The sequence below is a fragment of the Plasmodium gaboni genome, chromosome 8 (genome assembly GCF_001602025.1).
Source record: "Plasmodium gaboni strain SY75 chromosome 8, whole genome shotgun sequence".
In the NCBI taxonomy this organism is placed as follows: Eukaryota; Apicomplexa; class Aconoidasida; order Haemosporida; family Plasmodiidae; genus Plasmodium; species Plasmodium gaboni.
The window spans coordinates 1-15863 of record NC_031488.1 but is presented as its reverse complement, the minus strand read 5'-3'; the positions used below and the strand labels follow the sequence as shown (position 1 = coordinate 15863).

General features: G+C 19.1%; 5 protein-coding genes across 5 annotated transcripts; 4 read left to right on the top strand and 1 right to left on the bottom strand.

Moving 5' to 3' along the window:
- Positions 1–383: 383 nt before the first annotated feature.
- PGSY75_0801700 (putative sentrin-specific protease 2) lies at positions 384–6036 on the bottom strand (the record flags this gene model as incomplete). The annotated part of the gene is made up of 3 exons (XM_018785154.1): positions 384–525; positions 667–4732; positions 4824–6036. 3 exons carry the CDS (start codon positions 6034–6036, stop codon positions 384–386), a joined length of 5421 nt encoding a protein of 1806 aa, XP_018642121.1.
- Positions 6037–8425: 2389 nt separating this feature from the next.
- On the top strand, positions 8426–8803 carry PGSY75_0801600 (hypothetical protein; the record flags this gene model as incomplete). The annotated part of the gene is made up of 1 exon (XM_018785153.1): positions 8426–8803. The coding sequence occupies one exon, from the start codon at positions 8426–8428 to the stop codon at positions 8801–8803; it is 378 nt and encodes a 125-aa protein (XP_018642120.1).
- A 901-nt stretch (positions 8804–9704) lies between these two features.
- Positions 9705–11357, top strand: PGSY75_0801500 (hypothetical protein; the record flags this gene model as incomplete). The annotated part of the gene is made up of 1 exon (XM_018785152.1): positions 9705–11357. The coding sequence occupies one exon, from the start codon at positions 9705–9707 to the stop codon at positions 11355–11357; it is 1653 nt and encodes a 550-aa protein (XP_018642119.1).
- A 1499-nt stretch (positions 11358–12856) lies between these two features.
- Positions 12857–13236, top strand: PGSY75_0801400 (putative protein, unknown function; the record flags this gene model as incomplete). Its single annotated transcript, XM_018785151.1, has 2 exons — positions 12857–12997; positions 13141–13236. 2 exons carry the CDS (start codon positions 12857–12859, stop codon positions 13234–13236), a joined length of 237 nt encoding a protein of 78 aa, XP_018642118.1.
- A 1564-nt stretch (positions 13237–14800) lies between these two features.
- PGSY75_0801300 (von Willebrand factor A domain-related protein) lies at positions 14801–15673 on the top strand (the record flags this gene model as incomplete). Its single annotated transcript, XM_018785150.1, has 1 exon — positions 14801–15673. One exon carries the CDS (start codon positions 14801–14803, stop codon positions 15671–15673), a length of 873 nt encoding a protein of 290 aa, XP_018642117.1.
- Between the last annotated feature and the right edge of the window lie 190 nt (positions 15674–15863).

Here is a 15863-nt window from a genome sequence, read left to right as displayed (position 1 = left end):
TTAGGAAATAATAATATAAAAAATAAATGAACTAATAACAATTTTTAAATTAAAAATAAAATAATAAAAAAAATAAATATGTCCACATATGTATACATACACAATTTTTGTGAAATAAAAAAGGAGATTATTAATAAAAAGACATATATATATATATAATTAATGACAACATGAAGTTACATTAACAAACAAAAAAAAAAAAAAAAAATAAAATAAAAGAAAAGAAAAGAAAAAAGAATAAATTGATATTAAAAGAAATCACTAGATATTAAAAATATAAATATTATATATATATATATATATATATATATATATATATATATATATATATGTGTGAACATTCCTCATGTTTCCATTATATATATATTTTTAATTAATTTTAATTAACTGGCTATATATTTGTCCTTTTTAATTTGATTAGTGTCATTCATTAAAAATAATAAATTCAAAACTTCGATGTGATTTGGAGATTTCCAATTTATAACGTCTTTCATATATAAGAGCATCTTCTTCATTTGCTTTCTCCTATTGTGGAAAGAAACAGTGAAAAAAAATGTAAACACAATATAAAAAAAAAAAGGAAAAAAAAAAAAAAACACACACACATACATACATACATATATATATTAGATATATATATATATTTTTTTTTTTATTTATTTTTACTTTATGTTTATGTCCCTTTGACCAAACCAAGGGGCAGGTCTATTGGATCTAAGCCTTGAATAAAAATAATTATTACTATGGTTATGTTGAGAATATTTATTAGATGTAGTGAACATATATTTGTTATGATTATGTTCATTATTATTTAATTTATCCTTATATGGGTTAATCAAATCTCGTTCTACTAAATGTTTATTCAAACATAAATGTAAAATAAATTGTATAATATATATGCCACAATCATAACTATTATTTTGTTTAGGAAGCACTTTAGGATATATAAATTTAAAAATAATTTGTGGAATATCATGATTCGTTTTATTTTGTTTCATATCTATTTTATTATTAATGTTCATATGATCTGAATGATATATATGTTCAATATATTTTTTTATTTTTTCTAAAATTTTATTTCCTTTGACAGATGGGAATAAAGAATCTAGATATATCATATAAGCTACCTTGTTATGTGTATTTGATTTTTCTTCTTTTAATTCTTTCACTTCGTTTGGCATAAAACTATTATTTGAACTATTCATCTTATTATTAAAATGATTCATATTATTATTACTATAATGACTCTTATCACTATTATAAGTGTTATCACTATAATTAATGTTATCACTGTAATTAATGTTATCACTATTATCAATGTTATCACTATTATCAATGTTATCACTATTATCACTATCATTAATAGTATCACTATCATCAATATTATCACTATTATCAATATTATCACTATTATCAATATTATCACTATTATCAATATTATCACTATTATCAATATTATCACTGTCATCAATATTATCACTGTCATCAATATGATCATTATTATTACTATTAATTGAAGAGCCTTTTTTTTTTCTTTGATTCCAAGAATTTCCTTGGGTATAAAAAAAAGAGTATTCATCCGGGTCACTAGAACATATGCGATTATTACAGATAATATCTTTTTGCATTTCATTATTAATATTCTTATTATCTAAAATATGGAAACGATCTTTTCTTATATCATAGTTAAATTTATTTGCATTTATACAATATCTGTTAAAAAAGTAGGAATCATATGATCTATTCCTTAACTTGATATACCACTTTGATTTTGATTTTATTGTTTCTTTTTGTTTATCTTTAGAATTATTACTAGTACCTTTCTGTGAAAATTCATTTGATTTTTTTTTGTCAGATGGATTTTTTTTTCCCCCTCCTCCATCTAAAATGATACAACTATGATTGTTGTTTTTATAGTAACTATTTTTTTTTTGTTTTTGTTTTTCTTCAATCTTACTAGTTATCATTTGATTTTGGTTTATTTTTTGAGTGATAATATTGGAAGATGATAAAAGGTTCGAACTATCATTGTTTTTATGTTCGTCATTATTAAAAGGAAAATATATAAGTACCAAAGACCAATGTGTATTTTCAATATTTACTGGAATAAATACATATTTGTATTCATAAATTTTTTTGTTTAATTTTTTAATCCATCTAGTAGTGTTAACATAAGCTTTTAAAACATCATCATATAATTCTAATTTTTTATAAAAGAATGTATTAAAAATATATGTATCATTTACATTTTGATTGATATTAAGAATAAATGAAGAAATATAATTATTAAAAAAATCTATTATAGAATCATCAATATATTTCGATTTATTTAATCTAAAAATATTATCATTATCTATAATATAATTATTTAAATTCCAAACATTTTGTTGGTTACATATTTTTTGATTTATATAATTTTTAAGTATTTCTGTATCTACTTTTTTTTCTTTTTCCATAAATTCTAATTTAGCTTTTTCGATTTTAGAAAAATTTAAAAAGGTTGTTATATAAAATTTTAATTTTTCGCTATATTTAAAATTTCGATAATTATAATAAATAACTTTTACAATGTCATATAAAGTATTAACTTTATGATTAAGGAAATATCTTGTTACACAAGAGTTTATATTATGTATAACATTTGTATTTTCATTTTTATGTCTTGTCGATTTATTTGGATTGTATTCTTTATTAGTATTTTCATTTATTTGGGTCTGATTAATTATTAGATCTTTATCATTACTTTTATCTTTTGATGGGTATTTTTCATTATTATGACGATTTACTTTGAATGAATATTTATTACAAGAGTTATTATTGTAAGAATTATTATTTTCCAAATTAATTTTATTATTATTATTATTATTACTATTATTTCTATTATTACTATTATTACTATTATTTCTATTAGTGGATATTTTCTTATTAGTAACAACATAATCGATATTCAAATTTTGTTTATTTATTACATAATTTCTCTCCTTATCACTCTCACTTTCTTTTACACTTATGGTTTCTTCATTTTGAGATTCTGTATTGGAAATGCACACACAATCATTTTGTTTATTATTTAATTGGGGGTTATACATATTATTTTTACTATCACCATAAGGATTATTATAATTGTCACTATTATAATTGTCACTATTATAATTGTCACTATTATAATCCTCATTATTATAATTCTCATTATTATGACCCTCATTATTATAACCCTCATTATTATAACCCTCATTATTATGACCCTCATTATTATTACCCTCATTATTATGACCCTCATTATTATCATCCTCATTATTGTTATCCTCATTACTATCATTGTTCATATAAATAACCGAATCTTCATTGCTATCATTTTTTCCATACATCACCTTTTTGTCTTCCTTTTGAGCGTCCGAATAATTTTGCACATTATATATTTTTCTCTTTCTATCATTTTTCATATCTAAAGTATCACGTATACAAATTTCATTTTCATAGTTTACATGAACATCATTTTTTTCTTCTATATGTGAATATAATGAAGAAGTGTCAGACATAGGAGGATATGATTTATCATCATTTGCATTATCAACATGATCATATATATTGTTTATATTATTATTTTTTCTATTCATATTTATGTTTACCTCTTCATTATACACTTGCTCATTTATATCTTTTGAAATATACATTTGATCATTATAAATAAATGTTGAATGTTTATTTGTATTATTATCAATTTGACAATATGATAAATTATTTGTAGGGAGATCCATTTTGTTATTATCATGTTGGTTTGTATTCTTCAAATTTCTTTTGTCATACACAATATTTTCATTAGTCTCTTTTTGTAATTCTTCTTTATCTTTTGAATTATCATATAATTCTAAATTAAAAATAAGATTTGTATTATTTGTATGATTTGTATGATTTGTATGATTTGTATGATTTGTATGGTTTGTATGATTTGCATGGTTTGTATGATTTGTATGATTTGTATGTGTTTCTTCACTTTGTGTTTTATTTTTTATATTATTATTATGTGACATTTTCATTTTTTTATAACATTCGTGCTTTTTTTCTTTATCATGAGAATTGGAGATGTATGGTTGGTCATCATCAGTACAAGATATATAACTGGAAGATTCTTTAGAATACGATTTTTCACTATAAGATTTATTTGAATATGTATTATTACTATATGATTTATCATATTCTACCTTTTTATCTTCACAATATGTAACATATTCATTTGTCATAGAATCATTATTTTTTATTACATATTTTTCATTTTCTTTTTTATTATTATAAAAAGAATTATTATATATTTCATTTGAAAAATAATTTGATTTTTTAAATTTCTGAATTTTTTCCTTTTTACATATTACATATTTTTTTATTAATGCTTCGTCATCATTTTTTAAATTTAAATTTAATAAAATCCATTTTATTTTTAAATTATTTCTTGTGACTATATTCATTTTTTTTTTCTTTTTTTCCTCTTTTATATATATATCTCGATCATTAGTTACAACTTCTGTATCGCTAAATTGAAGATCATTACTACATATACTTATATCACTTTCGTACTGTTCCAAAAAATTAGAAAATAAATCTTCCTTTTTCATTTTATGAATTATTGATTTATATTTGTTACTTTTACATATTTTGCTGTGTTCCTTTTGTATATCTTGGTATCTTATGTCTTTTAAAAATCCCGATATTTGTTTTACATTATTTTGTTCTTTATCTGGAAAAAATAAAAAAAAAAAAAAAAATAAAAAAAAAATAAATATACATATATATATACATATATATATACACATGTGCACATCTTTTACTTTGGTCAATGTGAGAAAACTGATTCATATATATATTTGCTGGCTCATTAAAATAAAAAAATAAGGTTTTCATTTCGTTATCATCTGTTTTATTATCGCTCGAAATTTTTCTCTCTTCAACCTTACATACATTTTTGTCATAATTTTTTTCTGAACAAGTCAGGTAATTTTTATGGGAATTATTTTTCAAAGAATGTTGAGTATGTGTATTATTTGTGTTTGAAATAAAATTATTAATTTGTTGATCACAAGTATTACAATTATGATTTATGTCAGATTTGTGTTCACATGCTTGTTGTTCTGTTTTTATATTATTTTGTGTTTTATTAATTTTTTGCTGTAATATAAGTTTCAAAGAATTTAAAGTTTTATCATCTGTTGTTTGTAATTTGGTATATTCAATATTTGAGATATCATATGTACAATTAATACTATCAAATAATTTTGTAATGAATATTTTTTTAGAATCATAGTTATGATAATTATGTTCTATGTTTTTTTTTTTTTTGTTTTCTATATTATAGTTTATTTTTATATCTTTGGATGACGATGAGGATAAATATTCATCGGTTGTATTATTTTGTGGATAATTATAAGAATTATAAATATGTTTTTTTTCATCCTTTTTTATATGTTTGTTTACATGATCTTCCACATATTTTTCTATATTCCTTTCGCGATTATTTTCTATTTTTATTTTTTCATTTCGTTCATTGTTATTCTGTTCGATATAGGAACAATGTCCTACATTATTATTTACACATGGATTGTCTTTGCTTTTTGTTTTGTTATTATTTATATTGTTATCATCATTGTCGGTGTCATATTTTTTTTCCTTTTTTTTGGTATATTTACACTGAACTTGATATATGAATATTTCATCGTTTTTTTTATTTAAGCATAAATATAGTTTTACTTTTTTTTTTTTATAAAAATGATAAAGATATTTATTCTGATCAGAATTTTTTATATTAGTACTTGGATAAAATGAAATAATTCTTGAGTTTCCACATAAATAAGAAATCAGTTCCACAATAATAAAATTATCGTTTATTTTGTTATTACATTCGTCACTGTTATCATCTGATGATAATATCTCACATAAATCATTTGCGCCGTGGTCTTGTTTAATATCTTTCTTATCGAAGTATTTGGAGTTTTTTTTATTATGTATATCTTTAAATTGACATTCTTTGGAATTATTATTTTTCATATTTTTTATATGATATGCGTTATATATATGTTATACATATGTTATATATATGTTATATATATGTTATATATATGTTATACATATGTTATATATATGTTATATATATGTTATATATATGTTATATATATGTTATATATATATATGTTTTGTGTGATTTATATTTTTTATATCTTTTCTTCCTCTTATTTGTGCGAAATAATATATAAATAAGGTATAGCTAAAAGTGGGTGTGGCTTCTCATATATATAATATATATATATATTTAATACATCTATAAGGTTATGATTTTATTTTAGTAACATATTAATCTAATGTTTCAAAATGATAAATTATATATGTTTTATTAGGAACGTAAGTTCTTAAACAACCTCTTTCAATATATATATATATATTTTATATAATGTTCTATTATATATAAGATGCTGAAGAAAAAAAAAAAATAAAAAATAATAAAATAAAAATATCATCAATATGTAATAAAAAATATTATGAAAAATATAATTACAATAACAGATTAAAGGAAAAAATAATAAAATAATACGATATGAGAAATACTACGATGCTTAAAATATATACATGAAAAAATAAAAATTATTATATATATATATATATAGCAAATATTAATATATGTAAAGTTAAATATTTTTTTTTTTTATGATGAAAAATATATTTTTATATTTAAATAATATTGAAACTACATTATGTATAATTAAGCACAATATTTATATTATATAAATATATATTATATATATATATATATATATATATATTATAATATCATATATATTTTTCTTTTATTATATTTTTTCATTACTCAAAAAAAATATAGTAAACATAAATATACACATTGTAAATACATATATATTATATATATATGTATATATGTTACTTCGTTTTGATAATATTAATCATTTCCTTACAACACGCATATAATAAGAGTGAGAATAGTTATATTCTATTATATTTTAAAAATCATAAAATGAAATATATAAACTGGTACTTTGTATTATTTTATATGTATTCGAATGTATATTTTAAAAGGATAGGAGAAAGGTGATAAGGATTAAACTTTATATATATAAATGAAAATTTGTTCAATACATTTTTATTTTTAAATAAACAGTTCAAAATTAAATCATATAAAATGTAATATATATATAAATATATATATTACACATACGTGATGTTATAAATATTATGACGAATGAATAACTTTTCCGTCCTCAAAATTTTTATTTCATTATATTATTTATTTATACTTTGTCACATATATGAAATATTATATAAATATATAAATATGAATATATACACATATATATATATATATATATATATATATTTTTATGTATTAATTTGAAAATATGAGAAACCAGTTGTTTATTTGTTCGTTTTTCAAAATGTAAAAATATGATGATCATGTAAATTTTGTAGAGTATTTTTATATTATATTCTTTATATATTTCATGTATTTTTTATTTTTATTTATTTATTTCATTTTTTTTTTTTATTTTTTTATTTTTTTTTTCTTAAAGGAATATCATAACTATGAACATATATATTTGTTCTTAGTACATAACATTATTTTTAACTTTATTTTTTCAGTATGCTCAAGTTATTTTATCTTTTTATTTTATTTTTTTTTTTTATCGTTATATTTTAAAAATTAACATTGGATAATTTTTGTTTTAAAAATGTAATTATATATATATATATATATATATTTATTTATTTAATTATTTTCACACATATATATAATTCTTAGTGTATGATGAATTTTTTCTTTTTTTTTATATGCATATTATATATAATATTAATATATATATATATATATATTTTCAATAATATGTATATTACACAATTATATATTATATAGTATATATTTTTATTATAATATGTTTAAAAGAAAAAGATAAAATAAATAAAACTTTTATTATTGTAAGAACATATAAAGTTATAGGTATTTTATTAAATTTTTTATGAGAAAAATTATAATATTATAAAGGAAATACAGAAAAATATAAATATAAATATATATATATAAATTTTTAAGAATAAATATATAAGTGTGTTTAATCTTAATAAAAAGAAGTGAAGAAAATAGTTACAATTTTTTTTTTTTTTTTCTGGTGAATATATATTTAAGAGAATTGCCATATATGGTATAATATATATATATTATATATATATTTTGAAGGGTTACATTTTATGATATATAAAGAGGTATGTTAAAAAGATGAAGAGACAATATAATAATGTGAAAAATGTATGATGACAGAAATATTTCAGTGGAAGCATATATAATTATATATATATGTATGTATATGTGTATATAATCTTATGATTTATATATATATATGTATATATTTATTTTTTTTCTCTTTGTAGGATAATGGATATAAATTTAGAAGAGAGGTCATATACCTCGCCTTTGTTGCATTATATATATAATAAGGATGATAAAAGAAATAAAATATCTGGTAGTGAAATGAAGAATAAAAGTTTTATACCTTATAGTATAAGATTATGTAATTTACCAATAAAAAATGCAAAGGATAATTCATATATGTCTAATATAAATTCTTTAAATATAATTAATATGTTACCTTTATCTTTATTTTCTAATTATAATAGTAATAATATGACATCAACAGATATTTTATTTCTACCAAAATTTTCAACCTTCCTATTTTTTACCATACCAATATTTGTGATGCTTCCTAATCTTACCTTATATACAAAGCACTGGTTTTTCTACGCCCCAAAATAAAAATAAAAATAAAAATAAAAATAAATAAATATATATATATATATATATATACATAAGTTTGTTTATTTATTCGTTTATTCATTTATTTGTTTCTCTTTTTATTTATAACTGAAATAACAATCAAAAAAAAAAAAAAAAAAAAAAAAAAAAAAAAAAAAAAAAACTTTAATTCATTTTCAATATATTTTTGTAAGTACAAAAGGATGGATAGAAAAAATTTTGTAGGGAAAAGGAATGGTAAATTTTTTAGCCTTCCAAATAAAATAATAAAATATATATATATATATATATATATATATAATATTATTAGGATCAATGTTTATAATTATATTTTATATTTTTTTAAATAATAAACTGTACATATAAAAAAAAAATATATATGTATATATTTATATATTATGATGTAAAAAAAAAAAATGTTTGCAGAAATCTCACGTCATGTATTTTTTTAATATATATTATTTATATATGTATAATATTAAATATACATAAAATAATTATTTATTTTAAAACGTGGAGAAATAATTCCTATATAAAAAAGATATAGTATTATATTAATCTATATATAATATAATATATTTATGTATGACTTAAAAAAAAAAAAGAAAATATATGAAGTTGTTATAATAAACATATATATAAAATATATATATATATATATAATATATATATTTTTTTTTTACTAAGTTGATATAAAATAATTCCCCTAAATTAATATATTTAATATATTTATATAAAAAATAATCAAAATATTATAATATATATATATTTAAATTTATTTATTTTTTATATGTTAAAAAGAATGAGAAATGAATAAAATAAAGTTATAAAAATAGCAAGTAGAAGAATTATTATAAATTTTATTTTGAAAATAATAAGATATTATTTAAAAAAAAAAAAAATGATAAAATCTTTTATAAACAATGGGATTACGATTTATTCGTTAACATCTGGTAAGTTGAATCCCGAGAATAGTAACAATTCGATTGGTAAAAAGAATAAGAATTTTCAAAAGGATTATACAAATAATTCTGTAGAAATATTACATGATTTGGAATTTCCAGGTAAGAGTGATGAAATAAAAATAAGTGATGATGGTAGATATTTTTGTATAAGTGGAATGTATCCACCACAGGTTGGTTTATATGACACTAAAGAATTGTCTATAAAGCATCGACGTCATTTTGATGAGGAGGTTCGAACATTTGAATTTTTGAGTAGTAATTATGAGAAGCTTGTATTTCTATGTAAAAATCGATATATAGAATTTCATAATGCAGCTGGTAAATATCATAAGATGCGTATTCCAAAGGAAGGACGCAATATTATGTATAACAAAGAAAGTTGTAATTTATATATATGTGGTTCATTTGATAATATATATATTTTAAATTTACAAAATGGTTGTTATGAGAATATGTTAAAAACAAAAAATGAAGAAAATAATTTTGTTTGTAAGAATCCACAACTTCCTATATTTTGTACAGGAGGAACAGAAGGAATTTTAGAAATATGGGATGAAAGAATAAAAAAAGATATAAATTTTTTAAATATAAATAATGAATATGATGAATTAACATCTTGTTGTTTTTCTGATAATGGATTGAAAATAGCTATTGGATCAAGAAAAGGTCTTGTAAAATTATATGATATAAGACATAATAAGCCTTTATTTATTAAAGATCATTGTAATGATTTATCTATTAATAAAATAGAATTTTTAAAAATTAATAATAATAAATATATTTATAATAATATGGATGATAATATATTCAATAATATTGACAATACTACATCATGCAATGAATTTATTGCTTCTTGTGATTCTAATTGTATAAAAATATATTCCGAAAAAAAAAGTAATTTATTATCATTACAAGTTATCAATTTTAATGATGAAAAAAAAAATAATAATAGTAATAAAAAAATGAAATTATTAAATACTGAATTTATAAATATAAATTCATTTACATTTTATAAAAATTCAGGATTATGTTTTATACCTTGTGATAATAAAAAAATATTTATATATTTTATACCTATAATTGGTATAGCTCCTAACTGGTGTAATTTCTTAGATAATATAACAGAAGAATTAGAAGAAAAAGAAAGATATAAGAAAAATGATGAAATTGAACATTTTTCAAATGAACTTTTTGATGATTATTTATTTATAACAAGCCAACAAGTTGATCAACTTAATATTAATCATCTTAAAGGTACAAAAAATTTAATTCCATATTTACATGGATATTATATACCTAGTAAGGTATATGCAGATATTAAAAGTGTCATACATGAAACTGATTTTCACACATATAAAAAAAATCTAATACAGAAAAAATTAGAAGAAAAACAACAAATGAGAATACCACAAAAAAGTACTTTAGTTAATAAAGAATATGTAGATAAACTACTTAACAAAGTACAAAAGAAAATTGATAAGAAACAAAAAGTTCTAGTTGATGCACAGGAATTGTTGGAAGATAAAAGATTTAGTAAGTTATTTTATGACCCAGAGTATATGGTTGAAACGGTGCACCTGGATGAATAAAAAGGAGAGGACTTCTCTATGGAGTTATATATAAATATATATATAAACATATTAATTTGTTTATATATTTATATATCTTATTAATAGCATTTATATATATGTATATCTTATGACATGTCCTTTTTTACGTATTTCATATATTGTTTTTTTTTTTGTTATTTGTGAATATATATATATATATATATATATATGTATATGTATATATACATTTTTTTAAATATTATGCTGTTATAAACACCTTATTTACCATTATAATAAAAAAAAAAAAATAATTAAAATATAAAATATAAATGATAATGTATAACATATGTATATTATTACATATTAGTTTAGTTTGAAAATGTATGAAGGCAAATATAATTTAAATTTACTCTTGTTAAATGGTAACACGTGTTTGTTCATTGGTCACATATATATATATATATATATATATTTTTGTTTATGTATTTCTTTGTTTTTTTATTTAATAAGAAACAGGGGAAAAGTATATATACCTCTTTGTATGTTTATTAATAAAATATGGAAATGGTCTTATAGACAATGATGTGTGTTATGTCATCACAGGATTACATAAAAAAAATGTAGAAGGAATAAAAAAAAATGATGTATAATGAAATAATATATCATATCATATTTTTTTTTTTTATATATATATATATATATATTCAGTGAACATTTTATTTTCCTGTGTGTAATTATAATTTCATACCAACTTGGAAATTCTTAATATACATTTTGTTTATAACTTAAAGGTATTATTAAAAAAAAAAAAAAAGACTGAATAAAAATTTTATTTTGTTGCTTTATTCGTTTTATTCATCTTATTATTATTATATATATAATATATATTTATATTTAAAAATTATATAAAATTATATGTTTACACAATATTTTATGCGTATATATTATATATGTGTAAAAAACATAATGTAGACAAGGAAAGGAGTATATATCGTCATTCAAAAGTTTATTATATTTTATAAAAATACAATATTATTGCTATATAATATTAAAGTTTCCTTTTTTCTACATAAAGGAAAATAATAAAATAATAAAATAATAAAACATATAAGTATACAATCATTTTTAGTTATGGTATATTAATGTTATTTCATATAACAAAAATATTAAAAAAAAATACATATTATATATATATATATATATTTACCTTTATATGTGGAAATATTTTAAACATTTTTATACTAAATATCAAAAAAAAAAAAAAAAAAAAAAACACAACTGATCATAAATTTATTAGCATATTTAAATTATTTTAACATTTAATAAAGACCATATATTTGAATGATGAAAAATATTTATATTTCTTAGTCTATGGATGTTAATCATATATTATTCTTTCTTAAAAATTAACCTTAATATATGAAAGAAAATAAGACGACATCTTTTTTGTAGAACATATATATATATATATATATATATATATATTTATTTATTTATATTTATATTTATTTACTTTTTTTAAAATGCAAATAACTCCAATGGCTCAATTCAATGATGTTAATGAAAATAATAAAGAAATGAAGGATGATTTTAACGAAGCCTCTAATAGTGTAGAAAAACCTGTCTATGAATTATGTGATAAGGAACAAATGAAATATCCCTTTTTCATAGCTCCAACGGTAAATAAATAGATAAATGCATTTATAAAATGTAAATATATAAAGAAGAATATATGAATAAATAAATATAAATAAATAAATAAATATATATATATATATATAGGCGTGTCTGATATTTTTATGTTTTCCTTTTTTCTTTTCAGTACGATTATTATATTAGTTCCAACGGATATGCAACAACATATAATTTACCAGTAGTTAAAAAGGTCAAAGGTAAAAGATTTTTGGGATGCTGCTAGAAGTATATGTAATATTCTTAATAATTGCAAAAAAATTAAATAAGACCCCTATAATTATTTTACAAATTTAAAATTAATGAAAGAATTTATTTTATCATATTATAATACATATAAATATTTATATTTTCAATTTTTTTTCAACTTGTTTTTATATAACAAAATATATACATATCTTATTTGATATTTTATTTTATTACATTTATTTTTATTTAATGGTTTTGGAGTTTTTTTTTTTTTTTTTTTTTTTTTTTTTTTTTGGATTATATGATATTTGTAACATGTTTTATTATTTATTCCATATAATTATCATTACTAACCATGAAATAAACCTGATTTTATGATATGATTTGATGTATGTGTATACAACCGTATAAGCGATAAAATATTTACTATACCACGATGTTATGATGTATATAGAATAAATAAAGAAAGATCTTAAAAACCATATGAACTGGAAATTATTTTTGATAAACTAATTAAATATATAATATTAATGAAATATTTATATAATTAGAGTATGGATAAATTTATTTTTATTATTTGTATAAATATATGTAAGATTTTTTTTTTTTTTTCTATTATTTTATTGGGAATATGTAGAGTCTATGTAGGTATATGTTTTTATCTTCAAACGTGATTATGATGTCTCAATATATATACATATATAGTACCAATGTTTTGCCCAAATGATTTTTTTTTTTTTCTTTAATCAGATAAATAAAGAAGTAAATCAATATATAAATATGTTTTAATTATATTTATGTATTTTTTTGTAGAATTACAGCTATTTAATTAAAGAGAAAAAAAAAAAAAAAAAAGAAAAAAACATCTTAAATTCATATGGGCGTTATTTATGAACAATGCAGGTTTTTGTAGACACATAGATTGCTTTTTTCCCTTTGTATATTACATTAATAGTATTAAATAATATAGAATTATTATATGTTTAAATGTGGTCACATTTTAATATATTCTTATAAAATAGTTACTACCTTTTTTTAAACCTATCCAAATAATATCAATATGGTTAGTTTACATTTGCTAACTATTTATAAATATGAAAAAAAAAAAAATATATATATATATATATATGTATATTTTTTTTTTTTTTTTTGCTCTTATAGTAACGGCTAGTTGGCTTGTCTAAATTTTTTTTTTTTTTTTTTTTTTTTTTTTTTTTAATAAATACTTTTTATTTTATAAGAAAAATAAAATATATTAAATTGAAAAATTTAATTAAATATATATTTTATTTTATTTTTATTATTTTTCAAATATTATGAATGTTACGTTGAAATGTGAATTTTTTTTTTTTTTGTTTTTATTCTATGTCTTAATTTATGAAACGTTGTATTTTTAAATATATGTTTAAAATAAATTATAAATTTGCATAGTAGTTAATATAAAGTGTTTGTTTTACTCTTGGTATTTTTTAATATATATATATTTTTCCCGTTTTATCTTTATTATTCGAATTTATATCCTTTATAATATATATATATTTATTTATATATACATTTTATTATTATTATTTTTTTTGTTGTTGTATAATAAGGAGAGCAAAATGAAAAACTTAAGGGCAATATTCTGTTTGGGTATGATATCCGTTTGTATGTTTGTTGGTTCATATGGTAGAATGAACGTAGTATCTCATAACTCTATGAAAAAGGTTGGAGAAGAAGGTAATGACGAAAAGATTATATCATGTGTTGTGGAATATGTCATCAAGGGAGATTTAAGTATTGATGATGGTGATTTTTGTGATAGTAATTCGATTTGTTCAAATAATCCTGGTTTATGTGATAATGGACAAGTAGTTGTACCAGGAGATTATTGTAGTAATTATTATGATATAACATTAGTTGTTGAAGAATCAAGTTTTGTTCAGAAAGATTATTGGTTAAAAGGAACTATACCATTTTTAGAATCTATGGTCATTAACTCGAATGTAAGTAAGGATAAGGCTCATATGTCAATTATCCTTTTTGCAGGTAAGCAAAGAGTATTTGTTCCATTTACTGATGAAAGTAGTCAAGACAAAAATATGTTACTTGAGAAAATTAATTCAATAGATGAAGGTATAGCGACAAGCTCTGATACTTTATATGTTAATGCTTTAAAGTATGCTATAGAAAATGTGATATTTGGAGATGGCACTCGAAAGGATGCTCCTAAAGTTGCTGTATTATTTTATTATGGATTTGATTATGGAGCTAATAAAAATATGATACCAGATGTTGTACAATCATATAAAGAACAAAATGTTAAACTAATAATTGTTGGTATAGCTTTAGGAATTAGAGATAATGCATATTTACTTGCTGACTGTTCTATTGGTGATGAAAATTGTGTAAATGTGGTATTTAAACCTTGGGATTTTGTTATACCTGCCGCAGCAGATGTAGATCAAAAAATATGTGATAAGAATGAATCATAAGATGTAAAATATATATATAAATATATATATATATATATTTTTATTTATTGCTGTATAAATAAACCAATAATAATGCCCTGAGTAAAAAAAAAAAAAAAAAAAAAAAAAATTAAACATTGGTTCTGTATGTTTTTTATATAAATTTTTTCATAATTTAAAAAAATATAAAATTTATTAATTTCATATATTT